General features: G+C 33.8%; 1 protein-coding gene across 9 annotated transcripts in view; it reads right to left on the minus strand.

The window, feature by feature from the left end:
- OXR1 (oxidation resistance 1) overlaps positions 1 to 24,947 on the minus strand; it is a 437,299-nt gene that overhangs the window by 44,421 nt on the left and 367,931 nt on the right. For 7 of the 9 annotated variants that reach the window (XM_078072090.1, XM_036083875.2, XM_036083874.2 and 4 more), the window contains 4 exons: positions 15,823 to 15,905; positions 11,281 to 11,388; positions 10,245 to 10,358; positions 3,971 to 4,123 (listed from right to left, as the gene is read on the minus strand). In XM_078072090.1, the coding sequence (XP_077928216.1) occupies positions 3,971 to 4,123; positions 10,245 to 10,358; positions 11,281 to 11,388; positions 15,823 to 15,905 (458 nt within the window). The remainder of the gene's footprint in view (positions 1 to 3,970; positions 4,124 to 10,244; positions 10,359 to 11,280; positions 11,389 to 15,822; positions 15,906 to 24,947) is intronic. The other 2 variants (XM_078072091.1, XM_078072092.1) reach the window with 1 other exon arrangement.

The raw sequence follows: 24,947 nt of genomic DNA on the forward strand, positions 1-24,947 counted from the left end.
TCTTAAGTCCACTGTAACCTATTATAATTTTGTTGATAAATTTCCACAATTTTTACATAAATAACCTTTATTATAATAAATCTATAGGAAGACCCAGTCTCCAGCAAATGTTCACCTTCCATGAACACCAGGCTTGAAGCTGCTCCTAACCCTGCGAATGACTTTATCTTTGCTTTGATACTTAAATAAAAATTTTATTCAAATGGTTACAACTGAAATTCTGCTTCTAGCCAAGAACTAATTTTGCCTAAAACTACTAAAACCACACACACACACACACACACACACACACACACACACTACATGAAATGACTATTTTCAGTTACTGGAATGCTGGACAATGATACCTGAATAAGGGAAAACAAAGAAAATGAACTCTATAAATGCCCCAGCATACTGACTGGAGAGTTTCCAGGCCAGAGGCAGAGAAAGGAGAGATGAGCACTCCCAATTGAGAATGGTTTGGAGATCCACAGAAGGTCTTCTTTCAAGTTTCCAGTTGAGCACTGAATGCTACCTATATGTATCGCAACTATCCCAGGACGAGAAAAGCAGCAGCACTCAAAAGAAGCAGAGGAAACAATTCATAGAGTCAAGAGAGAAAGGAACAGCTTATAGTCTTACCAACCACAGCAAAAAAACCTTATAATTTACAGGGCCCCAGAAAACTCAGAAGGGCATTGTCTCAGTAAGGGAAAAACTAGCTATAGTTGCTTTGGTCCTGCCTGAGAAAGCTTAAAACAAGCTATGTTATGATCAAACTGCTTCTAAAACACAACTGTATCACAGAAAATAGTACAAGTATATGTAGAGAAATATAAAAATATCCAGCACCCAAGAAGATAATAACATTTATATCTGATATCCAGTTAAAGATTACTAGGCATGTAAAGAAAAATAAAAAAGTGACTCATCACAATGAGAAAAGTCAATTAACAGGAAGAAACCCAGAAGTCAGAGAGAGAAATTAATTAGTAGAAAGACATTAAAATAATTATTATAACTATATTCCATATATTCAAGAATATAGGATAGATTGTGCATGGTAGTTACGGACAAGGAAGATATACGAGAGCCAGTTTGAACTTACAGAGATGAAAAATATGCTTAATAGAATTAACAGCAAATTAGACATGGCAGACAATACATTAAATAACTTAAAGGTATAGTAACTGAAATTGTCCAAAATAGAAAGAAAAAAAAAGAACAGAGTATCAATGAACTATGTTGAGACACAACATCAAGCAGCCTAATATATGCATAAGTGGAGTTCCCAAAGAAAAGGAGAGGATGGAGAAAAAAAATTTGAAGAAATATGACCCCAAATTTTCCAAATCTGATGAAAACTATAAACCAACAGATTCAAGAAGTTGAGTGAATCCTAAGCAAAACAAACAGAAAAATACACCAAGGCACATCATAATCCAATGGTTCAAAATCAATGATAATGAGACTCTCAAAGATATGTACTCTGCAAACTACAGAACACTTACGAAAGAAATTAAAGAGGACACAAAGAAATGGAAAAACATGCCATGCTCATGGATTGGAAGAACAAACATTGTTAAAATGTCTATACTACCTTAAGCCATCTACATATTTAATGCAATCCCTATCAAAATACCACCAGCATCTTTTACAGAGCTAGAACAAACAATCCTAAAATTTGTATGGAATCACAAAAGACCCTGAATAGCCAAACAATCCTGAAAAAGAAAAGCAAAGCTGGAGGCATCACGATTCTGGACTTCGAGCTATAGTCATCACTACATGACAACCAAGTTGTAGTCATCAAGATAGTATGGTACTGGCACAAAACAGACACATAGATCAACGGAACAGAATAGAAAACCCAGAAATGGACCTACAACTCTATGATCAACTAATCTTTGACAAAGCAGGAAATAATACTCAATAGAAAAAAGACAATCTCGTCAACAGTAGTGTTGGGAAAACTGGACAGCAACATGCAGAAGAATGAAACTGGACCACTTTTTTACACCATACACAAAAATAAATTCAAAATGGATGAAAGACCTAAATGTGAGACAGGGGACCATCAAAATCCGAGAAGAGAACACAGGCAGCAAACTTTGACCTCGGCTGTAGCAGCTTTTTCCTAGACATGTCCCTGGAGACAAGGGAAACAAAAGCAAAAATGAACTACTGGGACTTCAAGATAAAAAGCTTCTGCACAGCAAAGGAAACAATCAACAAAACTAAAAGGCAACCTACAGAATGGGAGAAGATATTTGCAAATGACATATCTAATGATAAAGCGTTAGTATCCAAAATCTATAAAGAACTTACCAAACTCAACACTCAAAAGAACAAATAATCCAATCAAGAAATGGGCAGAAAACATGAACAGACATTTCTCCAAAGAAGACATCCAAATGGCCAACAGACACATGAAAAAGTGCTCAACATCACTCATCATCAGGGAAATACAAATCAAAACTGCAATGAGATACTACTTCACACCTGTCAGAATGGCTAAAATTAACAACACAAGAAACAACAGGTGTTGGCGAGGATGCGTAGAAAGGGGAACCCTCTTGCACTGTTGGTGGGAATGTAAGCTGGTGCAGCCACTCTGGAAAACAGTATGGAGGTTCCTCAAAAAGTTAAAAATAGAACTCCCCTACCATCCAGCATTTGCACTACTATTTACCCAAAGGATACAAAAATACAGATTCAAAGGGGTTCATGTACCCCAGTGTTTATAGCAGCATTACCTATAATAGCCAAACTATGGAAAGAGCCCAGATATCCATAAACTGATGAATGGATAAAGAAGATGTGGTATACACAATGGAATATTACTCAGCCATCAAAAAGATGAAATCTTGCCATTTGCAATAATGTGGATGGAGCTACAGTATATTATGCTAAGCAAAATAAGTCAGTCACAGAAGATCAAGTACAATATGATTTTACTCATGTGGAATTTAAGAAACAAAACAGATGAACAGATGGGAGGGCGGTAAAAAAAAAAAAAAGGGAGAGGGAAACAAACCATAAGAGACTCTTAAAGATATAGAACAAACTGAAGGTTGATGGAGGGAGGTGGGGGGAGGTCTAGATGGGTGATGGCTATTGAGAAGGGCACTTGTCATGTTGAGCACTGGGTGTTGTACGTAAGTAATGAATCACTGAATCCTACTCCTGAAACCAGTATTCCACTGTGTGTTGACTAATTAGAATTTAAATAAAAATTTGAAGGAAGAAAAAAGAGAGACTATCTTAAATGCAACCAAAGAAAACACAAATGTACAAAACACCAAATATAAAAATTGTAGAAGACTTCTCTTCAGAAACAGTGCAAGTCAGAAAATATTGGAGTTCTGAAAGAAACATCTTTAAAGTTCGAAGAGAAAAAGAAAACCATGTGTGACTTAAGTTGGTAACATACTATAGTTACTTTCTAAACAATATCTGGACTTTATTCTCCAATTCTGTGTTACTTTACTATACTCCCTCTGCACACTACAAGTTCTTTGTTTAGAAAAGCAGCACAGAATCACCAACTCCATAGGATTATTTTGAGTTGTTGAAATACTTAAAATACCTCATATAGTTTCTGGCATATAGTAAATAATAAATAGTAGTTATCTTCCTTTTGTGTGTTATACCAAGTTTGCAAGAGTTATCACTCCAAATAGTGCCCAGCAGTGGTCATTTTATAACAGCTTTTTGAAATATTCTACCAATAGCAAATCACCTGTACTTTATACAGTAAATTTATATCCCATTGCCTTTAACAACTGCAAAAGACCACCAGATTCTAAGTTATAAGCAAAGTCCATACTAATAATACTAAATACTAAACTAGTATTTCCACCAGTATCTTCTTAAAATATTCAATCAGTTGCTGATGTTGATAACCTAAAATGCAAATGCCAAATTGTCATATTTCAGTAATAAATAAAGCATGATAAAAAAATTTTTCTGAAGTATTATTCATTACCTTGCCACTGGTGATATATTTGCAATTAATTTTAAGAAATTTCTCAGTAAATGCTTCTTCTTCCTCAGAAGTTGAAGATACAACTCGTGCAGGTCGAATACCAGTAAAAGTAGATAAGGGAGTTGCTTCTTTCAGGTGGACTACATCAGGATTCTTTAAAAAAATAATAATGATAAAGGCACTTCAGAGAACTAAATAAAAATTAAATTAGCACATTATTAAAGCCAAATGAATAGCTTTCCCCTATTCTTATCACATTCTTGGAGGTCAGCTCAAAATATTCTTTTTTTTTTTAAAGATTTTTTTTTTTATTTGAGAGAGAGACAGAGTGTGGTGGGGGGAGAGGGGAGAGGCAGAGGGAGAGGGAGAACAGGGAGCCTGACACAGAGCTCGATCCCAGGACCCCAGGATCACAACCTGAGCTGAAGGTAGACAGTTACCCGACTGAGCCACCCAGGCACCCCTCAAAATATTCTTACGTTAAAAAGAAATAGGAAAGAATGGCACTGTGTTCACATTCAATAAAGATCTCTAACAGAGCTTAAGCTTTTATTTTCAATGATTTCTTAATGGGATATATATTTATGAATCATCTGTAAAATGCTGAAAACTACATCTCTTGTACCTGCACACCACACGAACACACACACTCAGTTGTTCCTGAAAAGACCATTTAATATATCCCTCAGGTGCTGGGAGCAGAGAAAAGATGGAGTGCTTGTCTGTGATACTTAGGAATTCAGCCAAACTCATTTCACTGGAAGAGCCATTTAAAATGTTAAGCTACAAAGAGTTTATCAATACCACTGTATAAAGTATTAATTGGTTAGATCACAGATTCTTGACTTTTTTTAATGCCATGGACCATTCTCACAATGAAGCCTAAGGACCTCCTTCTCAGAATGTTTTTTGAATACTTAAAATATAGGATTACAAAGAAAAACAATTATAATGAAACATAATTATCAAAACATTTAAAAATTAGTTATATTTTTTATTCATAGTTATAATAGTTATATATAGTTGATACATATATCCTTCCTTATTAAACATGAAATAATAAAATCTAGTGTTGACTGATAATTATAATTTTGAACTATATGGCTATAAACAGTATTTTTGATATCTACAACTCTAAAATGATTTGAAAATATCTGTGAGTTCTATTGGGGACAAAGTCACAGGTATACATGGTGCTACTCTACAGTTTATATTCTTAATTTGAAAAAATACTATATTTCATTTAAAATTGTTTCTATCCAAGTTCACAGACCCCTTAGAACTCATGGGTCCCCCCAAAGTTCAACATTCTCTACAATGTAGAAGGCTAGACAAATGTCCTTTATTCTTTGTCTTAAATACCTCCAGAGGCATTTTATAATTCCTGAGTAAATGAACAGTGCCTTATAGAACAGTTTTCATAGTACCAAAGTTCTTCAGAGCTTTGAGCTAAAATCCGGCACTTTGTGACAAATACCCAATAGTTCTGACTTGGCCTTTTGAAATAATAAACAAGAATGCCTCCTCTTCAATCTCAAAGACTTCGAGATACTTGAAAAGCACTCTCAAATTTTAACATAACTTTTTCTACTTCACTAAATGGATCTAATTCCTTAAGTCTGTATGAGGACAAAATTTTAGACTTCCTTTCTAAATTTCATTCTCTCTCTCCTAATAGATACCCAATAGATATTTTTTGAAGGAAGATCAGTACAGAATACTGCAAAACAACTATATTTAACATACTATGATTATACCTTAAAAAACCTAAATGGAATTAGATTTTAACAGATGCATGACACTGTTTAATCATTAATATCTATTAACAAAGTTCTCAATCTTTCCATTTTATGATAAAAATTAGTAACTTTATACTCATCCTGTTGTCTCTGGTAATTACTATACTTGAGTTTTGTATGATACATAAATTCATTCAGCACAGATCATTTAAAAGGAGATGTTAGCAACAATAATATTAATGGACATTTATGAGTATGTGTTATATTTAAGTGTTATATGAACCATTTCATTTAATTTTCAAATCATTCATATTAGGTATATACATTATTACCTTAATTTTAAAGGACACTTATGGTTAGCCAAGTTCAGTAACTTGCCCAATGAGTAAGATGAAGCCGATATGTAAAAACCACATTATCAACACTTGAACTAGTGAGCTTCACTGCAATACTTACACCTTCCCTTTCAAATATTTTTCTAAACAATTGATAAATGTGTGAAGGGAATAAAAGCCAGTTCCAGAGCCACTGGAAGGCCCTCTGCAAGCTGGCACAAAGCTATCAACAAATTCTGTTTATGACTGTTCAGTTCCTGCCAGTTGACAACATTAGCTACTATGTAACCTAATCATTCACAAAAACTGTATCAAGAAACACTGTCAAATGCTTTCCTTATATGAAGATATACCTCGTTGAACAACATGATCGCTTAGGTTCCCTCAAAGTCTCAAATTCTACAACTCAGTATCTATAGCAATCCCGATTTGTCAGTGTAATCCTATTAAAAAGAATACATGAGATTAGCTTAGTAAATGCTCGAAGTATAGCACATAAGCACGTAAGTGTACATTTCTTAAAGAAAAAAAAAAGCAACGTTCAGAGGGATTGTAATTAGATCTCTTTATAACTTACATACATGTATATTAGCACCCAAAATATCAGTATCTCTAGGTAGCTGGTTTTGATTGGTGTTTATAGATATAGATTCTGATTTTTAATGCAGTGATTTTGAAGCTCCTTAGTGCTTTCTGAGGTTTCTTTGTGCAATTCTGTTTTAGCCACTAGGGACAGAAAGGTGCTTAAAAATACAGAAGTATAGATATTTATCTAGTGAGCCTCAATCATTGCCCCAAATGTTCAAATGTGCAAAAGCAAAGCATCACTAGAACAAGTGAAGCAAAAAGGTTGACTTATGGTCATTTTTTTTTGGTACAATATGATTAAATAGTATACATTATGATTTTTCCAGCTATAAAGTGGTAATAAAGAACATGGGCTCTGGACCAGAGTACCTGGGTTGGAATCCTAACTCAGCTACCAGCTAACTGAAGGAACTTAGACACTTAACCTCTCTCCCTCAGTTTCCTTATATGTAAAATAAACACTGTTACTGGTCAGGTACTAGAAGAAACAGATGGCACATCAACTTGAGTTAATTTAAAGAGTTTAAAAATGGAACTATTTACAAAGATATTATGCAGTGTATACAAAAATTCAGGGCAAACAACAGAGGAGTCCTTATCACCCACAGGCCTAAAGGGGAGAAACAGATACCGCAGAGACAGCAGGCTCTGTGTCTGATGAGATGAGAGGTTGAAGCATGTTGCCACTCTGAAGTGACCTTGCAGGAAGGGAGCTAAGAGAATAAATACGCCCCCTCTTGCTCCTTTTCTCTCAGAAAGACCAAAACTAAGAGAAGCAAAAGGTTAGGGGAACCCACTGATGTAGTCTAAAGCCCAAAGGAGGGTGTAGAATGGGTCTACAGGAGAAAACAGAAATAGCCAGGACAAGTGCTATATCTCCTAAGTTTGAGGTTAGGAATAAATGACAATACTTTTAAAGTACTTAGAACTATACCTGACACATGGTAAATTTTAGCCATTTATTATTTATTTACTTACACTGGTTCTATCTCCTTCTATGTTTCTTCATCAATATGTGAAGAAAAAAATGGGTAAAAACTGTTTGACCCTGGAAATTCTCAAAGATAGTATTTTTATGTGGAAATAAATTATTCAAAAAAACCCACTGGGATCCTTTATGCTAACAAAGCCAGGAACATAATATTTTAGCCTCCATGGTAAGCCACTACACAGCTGAACTGCAAAGAAACCTATGGGTCATTATTAGAAATATAAACTCTGACAATTTCTGGAAAAACATGCAACAATACCAATAAACATTTTAATTACTGTAATACAAATATGAGTTATATTTAATAAAACATAAGATCCTTGCTTCTAAGGGACTTAGAATGGGAGACCTAAATCCAATAATTATATATGGAGATATAAACACTAGAGATATGTAAAAGTTATATAGGAATATTTTATCTTGTGAATCTAGTAATAAACATATTTCTAGGTAAAAAACAAAATACAACTAAAGTTTAAAAATTACTGTTCAAAAGAATTATTTCTAACTATTGCCCATAATCAGGTAGCAGGTGATGACTATCATCCAGGGAAAGGGAAAACTTCAAGAAGTCAGTATTTCTTAACTCCTTCCTGGATCCATCCTAGGGAGAAAAAAATGTATTCACATAACCAGTCATATTAGAGGATACTTTCTGGGCATCTCTGGCAGCAGCTGAGTAGCTACAGATTAAAAGGTCATTCATATAGTTTTATTATTCTTTCCCTCTCTTCCACTAACATGGCAAAAGTGAGGAAGAAAGCATTTTCACATAGGAGAAGGCCTGGCTTTGTTGCTTTAGCATTCTCTTCTTTTTTGATCTTACGCCTTCAAGAAAGCTAGTTGGTAAGATTTGGGTTAAAGATGAGGGACAGAAAAGGACCCCACAGTGTTTTAGTCAGGCAGGATGCTACACAGTCAAGTTTTCACAATTCTGCTTTAAGGTTTGAAAAAGAAAGTAAATTAACCTAAGCCTACATTGCTCTCCTTTGTTGTTGCACAGCTTATGAGTACAGCAATTTGTAAGTGTCATGGGACAATGGCATGGCCATGTTCAAAAACGTATTCTTATATCATTTGGTCCAGCAATACCTACTCATTAGAACCTGACTTCTGCTATCATCAACAGTGAAAAATGTAATATATTCCTTTCATGTGACTGCATTCTAAAGTACAGTGCTGATGTATTTATACAAATAAGATATCCAACAAATAAATATTTGAAAATGACCCCACTTCTCTCACTGTCTCACACCCAAATACACACTAAAAGTCCCTGGGCAAGGAGAAAAATAGTTATCAGTATATCATGTACTTTACTCCATGAAAGAAGTGGAGCTAGTTTAATACTAGAGCTTAGCAACTAATAATGTCTAATAATTTATAGGCAAATTAGTATTAATGATTTGTGTTTTGTTACCCATAGGTCATTCGGTATCTTAAATTCTGAGTGCAAATTGGGGCAGAAAAAAAAAGGATGCCTCCTAAAGTAGGGAAGGCAACACACATGACTCTCCCACAGTAATCTAGCCATTTAATAGAGGAATAGCCTTTTATGTGTAAACAGAATCATTAGGTCATAAAAAAATGGGAAATTATGCTTAGTATTAATTTACATAAAAAACGCAAAAATATATCAGAGAGATTTTAATCAAAATTATTAAATACAGTTTGGTTCTTTAGAATTCATTTGTAAAATGTAACTTATATAGAACATTCCTTAAAAATGCTAGGTAAATTAATCCACTATTAATTACTCAGAATACTTGGAAGAATGATTAAGATGATAAGTTTTTTTTAAAAGGTAGTGTATCAGGGGCACCTGGGTGGCTCAGTCAGTTAAGCGACTGCCTTCAGCTCAGGTCATGATCTCAAGATCCTGGGATGTGCTCCCTACCCAGCAGGGAGCTTGCTTCTCCCTCTCCCTCTGCTGCTCCTTCTGCTTCTGCTCTCTCACTCATGCTCTCTCTCTCAAATAAAATCTTTAAAAATAAAAATAAATAAATAAATAAAAGGCAGTGTACCAAAAATAAACTCAAGGGTGCCTGGGTGGCTCAGTCAGTAAAGTGTCTGCCTTCAGCTCAGGTCATGATCTCAGGGTCCTGGGATCGAGTCCCTCATTGCATCGGACTGCCTGCTCAGCTTCTCCCTACAGTCGGCTTCTCCCTCTCCCCCTCCCCCCTGCCTTGTGCACTCTCTCTCTCTCTTTCAAATAAATAAAATCTTCAAAAAAAAAAAAAAGAAAGAAAAAGAAACTCAAGAGTTCTAACTACTATATAAATAGAGAAAACTGAAATAAAAATCAAATAGGACATGGACTTCCTATTGTGTTACTGTCATGCTTATTAGCTAAAACTCCTTCCTTAAATTATCATATGGTATTTATAAAAGAGAGTTGATGAATATCTGGACCACCACCAGTAACAACAGTAAGTTAATTTAAGCTGTCTGGTTTAGTAAGAATGTTCCCTTTAAAAACAGAAATTTATAAATTTATGTAGCAAAATAAAAAGGGAAAATTTTGTCTTAACCATAGTCAAAGCAGGATAAAAAAGCATGATGATATACACATATACAGTGACATTTCTTCATAGCTATCTTTGAAAAGTAGGGACACTTACAGTGGCCTTATCAAATTCAGCCTCAGAAGATGTTGGTGACAGAGGACTTATTGGGCTTAGAGATGGAGAGCTCTCAACACTAGAGACATATTCAGGATCAGGAACATATAAAACCTGCAAGAAAGCATTCATATAAAGATTCAGTCAAACTGAAATATTAATAATTGAATGGTGTTCTATAAACAAGTACCATTAACAATGATCTTCACCAATAAATAGAAAAAATAAAAATCTTCAAATTCAAAGAATATTTACTACCATAATAATTCTAATGAAGTAAAAAAAGATTTAAATTCAATTTAGACAAGTTTGATAATAAGTACTATCAAAGACAGGGTGGGGAAAGAGTAATTCTCATGTACTATGGGTGTTCCTCTTAGAGGACAATTTGGTAATAGCTGGCAAAATTTAAAATGCACATATCATTTAACTCAGCAATTTTACTTCTAAGACTTTACAGAAATGCCTGCATATAAGAGATGTAGAAGAGTGTTCCCAACAGCAATGTTTATAATAACAAAGGAGATGAAACAGTCTAAAGCTTACTGTGCTTTGTTAATATATCAATATAGTGCAATACTACCTACACATGAAAAAGTCTGAGGTCAAGCCATACTTAAATAAAACATTTTCTAATAATCAAAGTTAAATTTAAAAAAAAAGGGAAAGGCTAGAATATTTCTGGAAGAGGATACAAACTGTTAATGTGGTTGCTTCTGGAAAAGGAAACTGGAAGTCTGAGATGGGATAATTTTGAATTTTTTATCATGTACATGTATTGCTTTGAATATTGTAATAAGCTCTTTAAAATTACATTTGAAAAGGTAATTCACAACTATTTTCAATCTAGGTAATCTTCAATTACTAAGAAAACTTAATACAGGTATAAGTGACCATTTTCTCTTCTAGAGACAATATGATTTGTTCAAAGCGTGCATAAAATTATTCTTAAATTTTCTATTGTCAACTATACTGCAGTGGATACTTTGTCTTGCTACTGAATGCTTCTAAACACCAATGCATTAAAAAAAGATACCTGTCCAGTAACAACTGCTCGGGAGAATAACTTATTTAATTGAACAAGTTCGTTGGGCGTTGTATCAAATTTCAGGGCTATACTATTCAAAGAATCCCTTGATTCAACCTGTTTGAAAGAAAAAATAAATTATTTGAATCTGTTAAAACAGAAAAACTAAATTATGAGGTTTAATATTATGAAGATGTCTGTGGACCAATCTCACATTTGATTAACAAGTGGTATTTTCCATCTTTAGGAGAAATTTTGTGCTTTGTTAGCAAATGGCCTCAACCTATTATGATACAGTGTATATGCTTTATCATAGTATATCACAATTATATGTGGGCCTCTACTTCAAGTAATTTCCAAATACAAAATATAATTTACAAAACACAAATGATTTTCATTTTACAAAGGCTCTAAAATACATTATTCCCTTAAATAGTTTCTAAAACATATGGAACCTAGAAACATACAAATTTTATTTTAGCAAAGTATGCCTGTTATCAACCTGAAAATGCTATTCTAACAATCTTTACGTATACATCTTATCATTTAAATATATAAATCAGAAAACATTTGGCAATCTGCTTCTAAATCACTAATATCCTTTAATGATCTTATTTATAGAAATCTTAAATTATGGGATTTTGCCAATTACCCTGAAAGAAAAAGTCACTTGATCAGTCATATTCCTTTGGAGTCCTCTACACATAAGCCATTATGACAGCTGTGTAGGATAAAATTAAGTGCAACTAAATGGTTTTTAGTGCACAAGGGATTTACAATCTAGTTGGAAAACAGGAAAAGACAAAAAAAGATTATATGAGATGAAGAGCAATTTAAATGAAACAACAAATATAAAACAAGTTCTGAGTATGGATAGTATACCATATTTGCTCCAAATTGTCCAGGAAAGACTATATTAAAGTGATTTAAAAGCTAGATTTTGAAGAAGGATTGGAATTTGAGAAGTAGAGAGAAGGGAAAGAACATTCAAAGCGAAGAGCATAGGACTGACATGTTAGGAGACAGAAAAGTACAAAATACTTTCTGTGTGATACTATTTCTTCCTTCCCAAACCACCCAGAGTACACTAATGAGTTTAGGATTTTAGGAAGGTTACTAGAGTTAATTCTCAAAAAGGATGAGCTTGGAAAGGCATTTAGAATTAGGCTATAGAAGACTTCGAAAGTCAGGAAAAATAGGTATGTATACAATGTAAAAGAACAATAAATATATAGTTTTCCTTTAAGGGTTATATAAAATGAAATTTGTGACAAATACATGGGATAATAATTGAATAGTTCTGTTTCCTTCCTTTTATGCAAACTTTCTCATCTATGTAATGAGATGATCTATCACTTACCCTACTGGGATAATATACGTAGAAGCTCTCTGTAAACAAATTTTATTTTGCAGTAACATCTGTAAGTTTACAAAATACTTTCATATTATCTCACATTTTATCCTCACAATGATCCTATTAAATGGGGGTGATGAAAGTAATAAAAGACGCCAATAGTTATAAAGCAAAGAAGTTATATGGCCTGAGTGACAACAGGTCTAGGATTAATGAGGCAAGAGAACAAACGCAGAAAAATCAACTTAACACTACTGCAGTAAATGAGGTTAAAAGTAATAGAAATGTAAAAAGAGATTAAGGTATATAAGGTTTCCAAATAAGACTCGAGAAAGCAATCATGGAATGAATGAGGTTGTGACGATGGTAGCTGTAGTAGTAGCAGGTCAGGGGAGCAAATGGCAATAAGCAACTGATGTTGAATCTCAAAATTCCAATCTGGATGAATAACAGACTGAAGGGAAACGAAAATAAGAACATCAAGCACTGGACAAGGAATGGAGAACTTGGTAAAAGGTTTGCTACAGTTTGTTAAGTATCAAATGAAAGCAGGAAATACAAGCATCTAGAAAGGTAGGAATAGAAAAAAATTGGAGTCTCACTCCACATAGTTTATACAGTAAAGTTCTTAAGATCTCTAAGTAATAGAATTTAAATGGAAAAGTGAAAAGAAACAAGGGACCACTTACATTCAGAATCAAGAAGAATAGAACAGCCAGTAAGAGATGGAAGATAGAGTAAAATTGACAGCAAGAATACCAGGGCAATGAAGGATAATGATGGCAAAATGTAGTCCAATTAGTTTCAAGAACAAATAGAGGGAAAATGGGAGATATACTCAAAGAAATGATGGGTGATAATCTTCCAGAACTATGAATGATATACTCCTCAGACTGAAGAAACACAGTAAGTAAAAATTTGTCTGAATCAGGACTTATCACAATGGTACTGTAGAACTGTAAAGAAAAAAGGGAAAACTCCAAAAACAATCTTAAAAAGAGAAGACTGCCTAGAAATGAATAAAAATAAAAAGGCAACAGAGGGACATAAGAAAGTGGATTACAACACTGAAAGCGCTGTCAGAAAACAACTGTCAACCTGATGATCTATAGACAGGTCAACTACCAGGAATGAGGGTGCAGTGAAGACTTTCAGACATTGCCTGATTATCCATTCCCAGATCCTCACTGAAGACAACTGTTAAGAAAAGTAAAACCAGGAAGAACGAACAATGAGCAAAAAGCAACAAAGGAAAGGCCCCTGGGTTTGATAATTAGAAATTCATTAGTGCCCTTGGAAATGGCTCTTTCATTAGAATGGTATACAAATATTAAGTTAACTAGGAAGAAAATGATAATGTATAGCATTTTCAAGGTCTACTTTTGATTCCTACTGAAAGTGATTTCATAATTAAAAACAATATGTATGTGTGTTTATATATATATGACTTTAATTCTAAAGCTATGTAAATACAATGATTTATACTATATTTAGGTGGTATGAAATATATTTAAGCTAGATCATAAATATTTCAGAACAAATTCTGAGAGTACATTATGGTATCAAAAGTTTTATTTTAAGAGAACAGAGAGGAAATATATTTTTTCCTAAATATAAAAATGTTATATAAATATTTTATATAAAGATGTTATACGAAAATTTTATAAAACTATAATAAGAATAGAAGACAATAAAATCGTACTCAGTTCTAGAAATACACTTCTTTCTTTCTTCTAGGATTTGGAATAGGGAATAAACAAATAATTAAAAAATAGGGCGTAAAAGTCTAAACAAAGACCTGCAAGAGGATGTTTTATAACTTTTCTGGTTAACACTTGATTATTTCTAAAAGGTCAATTACAACATTAAGGAAAAATATAATTTCAAGTTTCAATTACTCCCCCTATAAAATAATGGTTCTTAATTTAAATTTACTTTTGTTATAGATAACACAAGTTTTATTGAATTACAAGAAAAGAATGGTAAACTCCTAAATTCAAAACAAACTAAACATTTACAATTCCTCACAATCACATGATTACATGTGTAAATAACATCTTATGCCTCATGCCTATAAATGCCTTATGCCTGAATAAACACTAATGAATACATCAAATTACATGACCCATTATTTTACTGTTTGAACTTATTTTCTCAATTTCTCAATCATGCAGAGAAGGTATAAGCACACTCAATTTAAGCTTATAATATACTTTAAGATTCTTTCGATGGTAAAAATAATTCTACCCTAAATATCTGGGTCCCAACTTTTTAAAAAAATACTTAAAATCTCAAATTATCAATTATACAACTTATAGAAATAAAGAGTTTTTAACCAAGTTAACCAAGTTTTTGATATTTTTTCCAATTTTAAGGATACATGGAAAATAATCAAAATCAAACCAAGACTGGAAGGTTTCATGATGACACAAATGCAGAGATTGTTTAAAACTGCTATTTGCTTCTTAATGCAGTTGTAACATATTAGAAAAACACAAAATAATAACACAAAATTAAGGTCAGTTAAAGAACTGCTTATAATTTTGTTAACATTATGTAAATAAACAATATTCATATATGATCAGGTAAGCATTACACCACAGACTAAAGTGGATTTCTCACTTTAGTTTTCCATAGTAAACAGAAATGTAAAGAGTTGACTGCCAGAGAGATTTGAAGGTCATTTGAAAAACACAGAAAATAGTTCCAATTCAAAGCCAAACAAACTTAGCCATAAATCAGTGCAAATAATCATGATGTGAGAGGTTATTCTGGAAGATAAATGTCAATTTATCTTTTAAGTATTCTACCTGCCATTTTCATTATTCTTAACACTGCTGGGAATATAATGAAGATCACATTTCTAAAAGAGTAAATGTTTTCCTAAAAGCCTAATCTAATAAAAATTATTAGAACACAGGAATTTTGACTCCCCATAAATTACCATCTATATCAAATTAAACTTGCTGGGATAACTGTCTTTCTATCACACAATAAAATTTCTCTTTAAGGAAAAATAAAACCTAAAATATAATTAAGAACTTAAGTATTATTAATAAAACAGTTACTGAATGGCAAGTATTTTTGCAATAAGGCAATTAACAATCTTTGTTTTATTTATTATAGTATAAATGAAGAATGTCTTAAGTAACACTCTTGCAAAGACAAGTCAGTCTTTTCAAAAGCAAATAACTTACTGTATACTCAATAGTTCCTTTAGGTTTCTGAAAGGACATTCGTCTCCCATCTTTCTTGTCTAAGGTCTTCTTTTGGCCGGTGTCTGAAAGAAAATGAGGTAAAACTCCTATTAAATTCATTTTCTTTTCAGAGCAATGTCAAGGACTGCTAACTAGAGCTCACTGGGCAGTTATCTACTAGACTTAGTACTACTACAGCTTGCTCCCTGGGATTCTCTGCTCTAAAATGCAACCAACTGTTGAAAAAGGAAATGTATCTTCTTGCTTGCTTGCTTTAGGAACTGACCAGTATGAGACACTATAATAACTGGAAGTCAACTCAAGGGGCGCCTGGGTGGCTCAGTTGTTAAGTGTCTGCCTTTGGCTCAGGTCACGATCCCAGGATCCTGGGATCGAGCCCCGCATCGGGCTCCCTGCTCTGTGGGAAGCCTGTTTCTCCATCTCTCACTCCCCCTGCTTATGTTCCCTCTCTCGCTGTGTCTCTGTCAAATAAATAAATAAAATCTTAAAAAAAAAAAAAAAAGGAAGTCAACTCAAAACATAAGCAACGGTCAGCGAAAGGATTATTTTATTTTTTAAAGATTTAATTTATTTATTCATAAGAGACAGAGAGAGGCAGAGGGACAGGCAGGCTCCCCACTGAGCAGGGAGCCTGATGTGGGACTCGATCCCAGGACCCCAGGATCATGACGCAAGCCTAAGGCAGACGCTTAACCATCTGAGCCACCCAGGCACCCCATGGATTATTAAGTTTTATTAAAAACTGAATTATGGATCATTTCTTTCAACCTATCTAACTTGATTACAATTAACTATATATTTGAGGATATATATTATTATTATTATTCATTATTATTATAAACCAAACCATGTTTGAAAAATGTAACATTAGTCCTCACAGGAAAAAATAACTCCACTAGGTATTTTTCTTATCTTTGCTTATCAAGATATTTCACTTGAACTTGTTATTATCACTGAGATTATGGTATCTGTTTCACTTTAAATTTTGCATTAGTCCTAACCTTCTCATCTATACTTCATGTAACAACCATTACACTGATTGATAAATACCACTCCTATCTAAATAATTTAAAATGATTAAAATCAATCTCAAAAAAACTCAAAACTGAGTAAGACAGTGAATGGAAAAATGCCATAGTCACCCTCAATATTCTACAAGGTTAAAATGATAGTTCTCAAAGAAATTAGTAAGTGATCCGAAGGGGTAGGTGCACCCCAATGTTTATAGCAGCAATGTCCACAATAGCCAAACTATGGAAAGAGCCAAGATGTCCATCGACAGATGAATGGATAAAGAAGATGTGGTATATATACACCATGGAATATTATGCAGCCATCAAAAGGAATGAAATCTTGCCATTTGCAATGATGTGGATGGAACTGGAGGGTATTATGCTGAGTGAAATAAGTCAACAGAGAAAGACATGTATCATATGATCTCACCGATATGAGGAATTCCTAATCTCAGGAAACAAACTGAGGGTTGCTGGAGTGGTGGGGGGTGGGAGGGATGGGTGGCTGGGTGATAGACATTGGGGAGGGTATGCGCTACAGTGAGCGCTGTGAATTGTGTAAGACTGTTGAATCACAGACCTGTACCTCTGAAACAAATAATACATTATATGTTAAAAAAAAAAAGAAGATAGTAGGAAGGGAGAAATGAAGGGGGGGAAATCGGAGGGGGAGACGAACCATGAGAGACTATGGACTCTGAGAAACAAACTGAAGGTTCTAGAGGGGAGGGGGGCGGGGGGATGGGTTAGCCTGGTGATGGGTATTAAAGAGGGCATGTACTGAATGGAGCACTGGGTGTTATACGCAAATGAATCATGGAACACTACATCAAAAACTAATGATGTAATGTATGGTGATTAACATAACAATAAAATTTAAAAAGAAGAAAAAAGAAATTAGTTCTACCCAACCCCAAATAATCTAGAAAATATCTTTCATTTGTTCTCCCTCTATCCAATCTTAATTGAATTCTGATCATACTAGAGTTTGTTTATATGTAACTAATTAGCTCAGTTGGGTGAACAGTTCTAACAAAGCATTAATAATAAAAATAGTAAGTATGAATACCAAAAAAGTCAGTTTGTTTCACAATACTTAAAAAAGCTCTCCTAAAACCTTCCTGATCACCTAAGGTAACCTAAGTCTCTGTTATTAATCATATAGCATCTGTATGTCTCCTTCATAGCACGTGGCTCAGTTTTAAGTTTCTATCTCTTTTTAAGCCCTTCCGCTACATGGCAACCTACAAAATACTGTGCTTGCTTTGTTCCTCATTGCCTCCTCTGAACCAACAACTTAAACTATACCTCGAACTATCACAATTCTCATAAACCGTCATTAATTTTCCATAAAGAAAAGCAAAGAATTATGGCTCAACCATTATGCCCCTGAGGGCAATGAATTTTATATATATATCCCCTACTTTTATTTCCTAAATATTTACAGAATTCTTAAAAGCTGGGAAGGAATAAAAGATAAAAACTCAGAAAAACAGGCAAAAGATATCATCAGACAATTAAGAGAATATAAAAATGGTGCTTAAACATGTAAAAAATATTTTTAATCTAACTCATAACTACAGAAATGCAAATGTGAACTACATTGAGATAGAATTCCTCACCTATCAGATTGGTAAAAATTCAAAAGCCTAACTAAATATTGTTTGGCTATAGAAAAAACAGCATTCTTCTATATTTATGGTAGGAATGCAAAATGATATAATGCTTATGGAAAGGAATATTATTTTTGCTTATTGTAATCCACTTTTCCTCCAAAGAACAGCATATATTTAAATTTGATTTTCTTACGATAAAACATTAAACTATTTTAAATCTAAACAATTTAAAAAGTTTTAAATAGTAATTTCTGCTCTTTCATAAACAGCAGAGGGAGCCAAAAACACTATCCTCATTTTGCTGTTTAAACTTAAGCAATGCAAAGTACAATTACAGATAACTTTTAATAACATATATCCATCCTTAACTGATTTTAGGAATAACCGTTAGTCTACATTACTTTGCCTAACTGAAGTTTTTCAATTTGTGTTTCATAATATCCCAAGAATTCATTAAATATTTAATCACAATGAAGTTTGCAATTGCTCTCATTTTCAAGAGTTCACCATGGAATGCAGTTCAGAGCAAGAAAACCAATATACTAGCTTTCTATAAACTTTAAAACAAATTGAAAATATCCACTTTAATAATTTAGAATTATATATTATTTTAATGTTTATTATAAAAACAGTTCTAAAGGTTAATAACCAATGTTAAGACATTTACTCATAAATATAACTACCAGAGCACAATGAAACAAACTGATCATTCACTTCTATCAGTATGAAAATACAATCACATAATCACAATATTTGAGACTTTCTGAAAATGATCACAGTTGCTACCTAGCCCAGTCTATTATTGGGTAATTGTAATACCTTTTTGATTTTTTTTGATTTTTTTTTTTAAAGATTTTATTTATTTGACAGAGAGAGACACAGCGAGAGAGGGAACACAAGCAGGGGGACTGGGAGAGGGAGAAGCAGGCTTCCCGCAGAGCAGGGAGCCCGATGCGGGGCTCGATCCCAGGACTCTGGGATCATGACCTGAGCCGAAGGCAGATGCTTAACGACTGAGCCACCCAGGCGCCCCAATACCTTTTTTAAAGAGAGCTGCCAGCATAAAAGAATCTAGACAGTGAGTATGGAGAGGAGAGGCCTTATTCTTCTTCCCCACAAAAGTTATTACAGTTTAGAAATATATACATATTTGTGATTTATTTAACAATCAAAATAATAAACATTTATCAAGTGCTCAGTATTTGCCAGCCACTGTTCTAAGTACTTCACATTTATTACTTTACCTGATTCCTCAACCCTATAAAAGTAGGTATCATTATTATCCATTTTACAACCTAAGAAAATGAAGCACATTGTTGGTTATTGCAATTGGGGAAATGTTACTGGCATCTAGTGGGTACAGGCCATGGATGCTGTTAAACATTGTGTGTTAAACAATGTACAGCACATTCCCCTCACAACAAAGAATTCTCTGTCCCAGATTGTCAATACTATTAAGGTTGAGAAGCCTTTCTATGTACCCAGCACCTTATATTATGTGTGGCATACAGTAGGCATTCAGTAAATTTTTGATAGGTAAATGGATATATAAAACTTCCTCCAAGATACAATTATCTTGATATATTGAAAAGAGCAAGGGACTTAGATTTTACTCTATCATTACCAAAAGCGCTTACATGTAATCTAGAGCAATAAAGTCCCATTCTAAGATGAATCCTACAAACTTCGATATTCTGTGTTTTAATAATTTGGTCCAAAATATTTTATAACTTCTAATTTCTTTTGATATTAGAGAATATTGCTTAATTTGCCAACATATGAGAGTTTCTAAAATTTATCTTTTGGTTACTGATTTCTAGACTAATTGCACCATGATGAAAGAAAATAAAGAAGTTCAAACCTTTGAAATCTGTTGAAATTTGCTTTATAATCATGTGTAAATTTAGTAAATACTTTGTATGTACTTGAAAAGAATATGTATTCTATACTGTAGGGTAGTGTTAAGTGTGTGTATCATACATACATATAATCTATCACCCTATCAATAAGGTCAAGTTTGACAATTGTGTTTTCAAATTTTCTATATTCATATTGATTTGCTTTTGTATGATTATTCTGTAAATTACTAAATACAGGTTGTTAAAATCTCCCACTAAAATTGTGGGCTATATATGGTCCCTTATAAATTTCTCTGCTTTGTTTTCTGTATTTTGAGACTATGACAACTAGGTTAATATAAATTAGGAACTGTTTATCTTCCTGGGAAATTGAGCCTTTTCTCGGAATACTTCTTACCTTAAAGTCTACTTTGTCTGATATTAATTATACCAGTTATTCTTCCATCAGTGTTTACTTTTTCTTTCTACTTTCAACCCTTCTTTATCCTTACATTTTTTTTTTTAATTTTTTAAGAGTTTAAGTAATCTCTACACCCAACATGGGAGTCAAACTCACAACCCTGAGATCAAGAGTTGCATTATCTACTGACTGAGCCAGCCAGGCACTCTAACCTTACACTTTAGATAGGTCTCTAAATAGGCCCTTTTTGTCTATTTGTTCTATTTTCTATTTTTCTGCCTGTTCTGTTACCTTCCTTTCCTTCCTTCTTTTGGATTACTACTTATTAATTTTGTTTTCCTACCATTAAAGTTAGTCATTCTTTAACAATTCTGTTAGTGATCATCCCGGAGGTTACAGCCTGAAATACTGACTTATCACAGTCTAATATTAACTAGTACTTTTATCCTCTTCCTGGACAATGTAAGGACACTAAAAACTGTGTGCCCCTGCCAAGACTTATATGCAACTGTTATTACTTTAATTATATATATATATATAAAAACCTACTATAAATCATTATTTTTCTAGACAGTCAACATTCACTTAGTTTTGCCCTCATATTTACCATTTTTACTGCAACTCTGGGTACTTTTACAGAGTACAGAATTCTAGGTTGGCAGATATTTTCCCCTGCTTTTTAGTTTCTATTTCTGTTGGGAAATCAACTGCCAATTTTATTGCTACACCATTAACTGTTTGTTCTGATTGCTTTTAAGATTTTTTTTTATCTTTGGTGGGATTTGTACTGATTCCACTAGAGGTTTGTAGGGATGCTCAAATCTATGAATTAAAGTATTTCATCAGTTTGGAAGTTTTTATTCTCTTATTAAATTATGCTTCTGCCCCATTCTCTCTCTCCTCTCCTTTAGGAACTCAAATATACATACATTAGAACTTCCCATTGTATCTTTTATTAACCTTAACCCTTTCCCATATTTTCCATTCTTTTGTCCCTCTCTCTTTATTCTGAATATTTTCTTCTGACCTATCTCTCAATTCACTAATTCTCTCTTATGGTGTGGCTAATTTGCTGTTAAAGTCACCCACAAAGATTCTAACTTGGATTATATTTTTCAGTTCTAGAATATCCATTTTTCTTTTTTATAATTTGTATCTTTCTACAAAATTCTCAATTAGCACAAAATTCTCAACACGGCTATTTTAAATCACAACTACAATATCCAGAGTTCCTTGGCTCTGTTTCTATTCACTGTTGTTTCTGAAGTCTTGTCGTGTGCCTAATTATATTTTGTGTGCTGCATACTGTATTTGCAAAATTGTCTACAGACAGAATTTGACACACAAAAAGCTGTATTTCTCTGGAAAATATTGTTTGCTTCTGTTAAACAGCTGAGGACACTAGCAATACCAGATCTTGTTAATGAAGATATAGGAATTATAATCTGAAGCTAAGCCAATCTCTCATGAGAATCTACCTACTTCAGTTTCTCTATATATCTCAGATACAATGTTTTAGGGTCCTAAGTGAGAGTTCACCACCTCCCTTGTAGTGGGTCTTATCCCTTATCCTTTATACGTATATGCTGTTAAAAGCACCTTTTAATCTTTCAGTTGCTATTTCTGGAATCAACATATTACCTAGGAAAAGGAATCCCAAATTGGAGTTGCTCCTCCTTGGCCTCTGTCCTCACTTAGATCCTAGTCTAGTCGTATCAGTTTGCTTTCTGATACCCTCAATAAAATGTATTTTGCTTTGGCCCAGCTTTTCAAATTGTTCTCAGCAGGATAGTCTGAATTACCCAGCTTGCTATTACCAGGCTCAGAAGTCCCAAAGATTTTTAAGCAGAGAATTGAAAAAGCAGTATCAAAATTTTAAACTAAAGTCATTTTGGTAATAGAATGGAAAAGGCAAACTGGAGGAGGAAAACAAGCTGTAAACCAACAATGAAAATAGCATGAGATCCAGTTTTAAAATACTAAATGCCCACTACTATAACTGAATATTCTAATTTGGGTAGTAGCTACTGATAAAAAGTGTGATAATTTAAAAATATTGAGCTGAGAATCAGTATTTTCAAACACAATAATACAGATATTAAAACTTCAAAAGCATCTTCTAAACTACAAGAGATATTCTGATTACAGCTTTTCTAATTAACTGATTCCCTCTATAGTGAGGTAATACAGGGAAAAAATGCCTGTATTTTTAAACTTTCTCTTCTGATGACTCTTTATCCATAATCAAAACAAAAATAAATTCTAAAAATCCCTCAATTTCTCTTCAACTTTGTAAACACCCTCTTCTAGATTTCACACCATCTTTCTGCTTCTTTTCACAGTTGAACTTTTGGAAATAAGAGTCTACTTTCCGGTCTTTACTCCATCACCACCTACTGATTCCACAATGCACTACAATAGCTTCTCTCTTCTCAGTTCACTAAACCTGCCTTGGAAAAGAACAAACCAAGTGGCAAATATGATGGGCCTGTTCAATTTTATTTTATTTGATCTTTCTGAAGCATTCAACTAATTCCTTCTCAATGTTCATCTTTCCCTTTATTTGGTAATATCTCATATACTCTTCTTGGTCTCCGACCCATTAGTTGTTCCCCTTTAGTGCCCCTCTTCTCTATCTAGCCGAAGATTTTTTCAGTGGTCTGCTTCTAAGTGAAAAGCTCCATTATATAAAGTGCTATATAGAGACAGCCTTGCTACTTAAAGTTGTTTTTCAGGGACCAACAGCATTGGCATCACCTGGGTGCGTCCAGTGAATGCAGCTGTCAGTGAATGCAGAATCTCAGGCTTCACTCCAGAACTACTGATTCCCAATTGATACGCATGTGCAACAAATTTGAGAAGCACTGTTAATAGAACTTTTGGAAGGCTCGAACTTGCAGACTGAATAACTGGCAGAAGAAATGGCTTCCCTACTGGTGACAGAAAGACTAGCAATTTTCAAATTTCTGTCAAATTCATATGTTTTCTAAAATAGTCATTGTGATAAGACTACATTGTTACTGAGTGTCCTATATTCCTTCCTGGGCAGAATATAAAATACACTGCATCCCACTGATGTCTGACATGGCCATGTAACATGCTTTGCTCAATGAAACATGAACAGAAGTGAGGAGTATTCTAGGTAAACTGTTAAGACCCACATTATACTTTTTTTTTTTTTTTGAGATTTTATTTATTTATTTGACAGAGACACAGTGAGAGAGGGAACACAAGCAGGGGGAGCGGGAGAGGGAGAAGCAGGCTCCCCGCCCAGCAGGGAGCCCGATGCGGGGCTCGATCCCAGGACCCCAGGATCACGACCCGAACCGGCAGATGCTTAACGATTGAGCCACCCAGGTGCCCCTACACGTTATACTTCTTAACTCTCTTTTTCCTCTATCTCAAGACCAGGGCTGTTCCATATATTGACTGCTCTATCAACATGGATCCTAGAGGAAAGATGTAATTCCTAAGAGTATTACACACACACACACAAGTACACATAAATCTGATTATTCCCTTTCTGCTCCTGATTAAATAATAGTGCTTGGAAAATAAAAGAATTCATGCGTAAAAAGCAAATCACCTACTAGGGGGAAAAAACAGTCTAGCTTGCTTAACACTTCTTTATGGAAACGTTATTCAATGCCAGAAGACTGAAGTTATGTTAACTGTATCAAAATAAAAATTCCAAGAATGAGGAGGGCTTGATAAAAGGACTAGTGGAAAGTACTCAACAATGGTATAAAAATGTAGTTGAAAAACTATTTGTGGATATTACAAGTAGGAAAAATGTAAAAATAATGAGTCAGTATCAGGAGATGGGGAGAAAAAATATGGGAGATGCTAATGCCATCTGAAGCAAGAATTAATAATACCAATGTATGAGAATTTTCTCAAATTCTGCTTAACTTTAGACACACCACTTAGAAAATACTTTCTTATGGCAAAAAATATATCCTTCAGTTACCCCTTCCTTCAAACCCTCCATACATCATTCTATCTGTATATATACATAGAAAAAATCTGGACAATAATGCCTATCCTAATATTAATTATGTCTCTGGATGGCTAGATTGGAGGTGGCTTTTAAACTTTAATCTTTGCAATCTATGACTTCTTCATAGTTAGCATACATGAATTTTACTAAAAAAAAATGTCTTATAAAAGACTGGAAGCAAATATACTAAGATTCTATCTTCAGCATTTCTCTTTC

Source organism: Halichoerus grypus, chromosome 5, assembly GCF_964656455.1.
Source record: "Halichoerus grypus chromosome 5, mHalGry1.hap1.1, whole genome shotgun sequence".
Lineage (NCBI taxonomy): Eukaryota > Metazoa > Chordata > Mammalia > Carnivora > Phocidae > Halichoerus > Halichoerus grypus.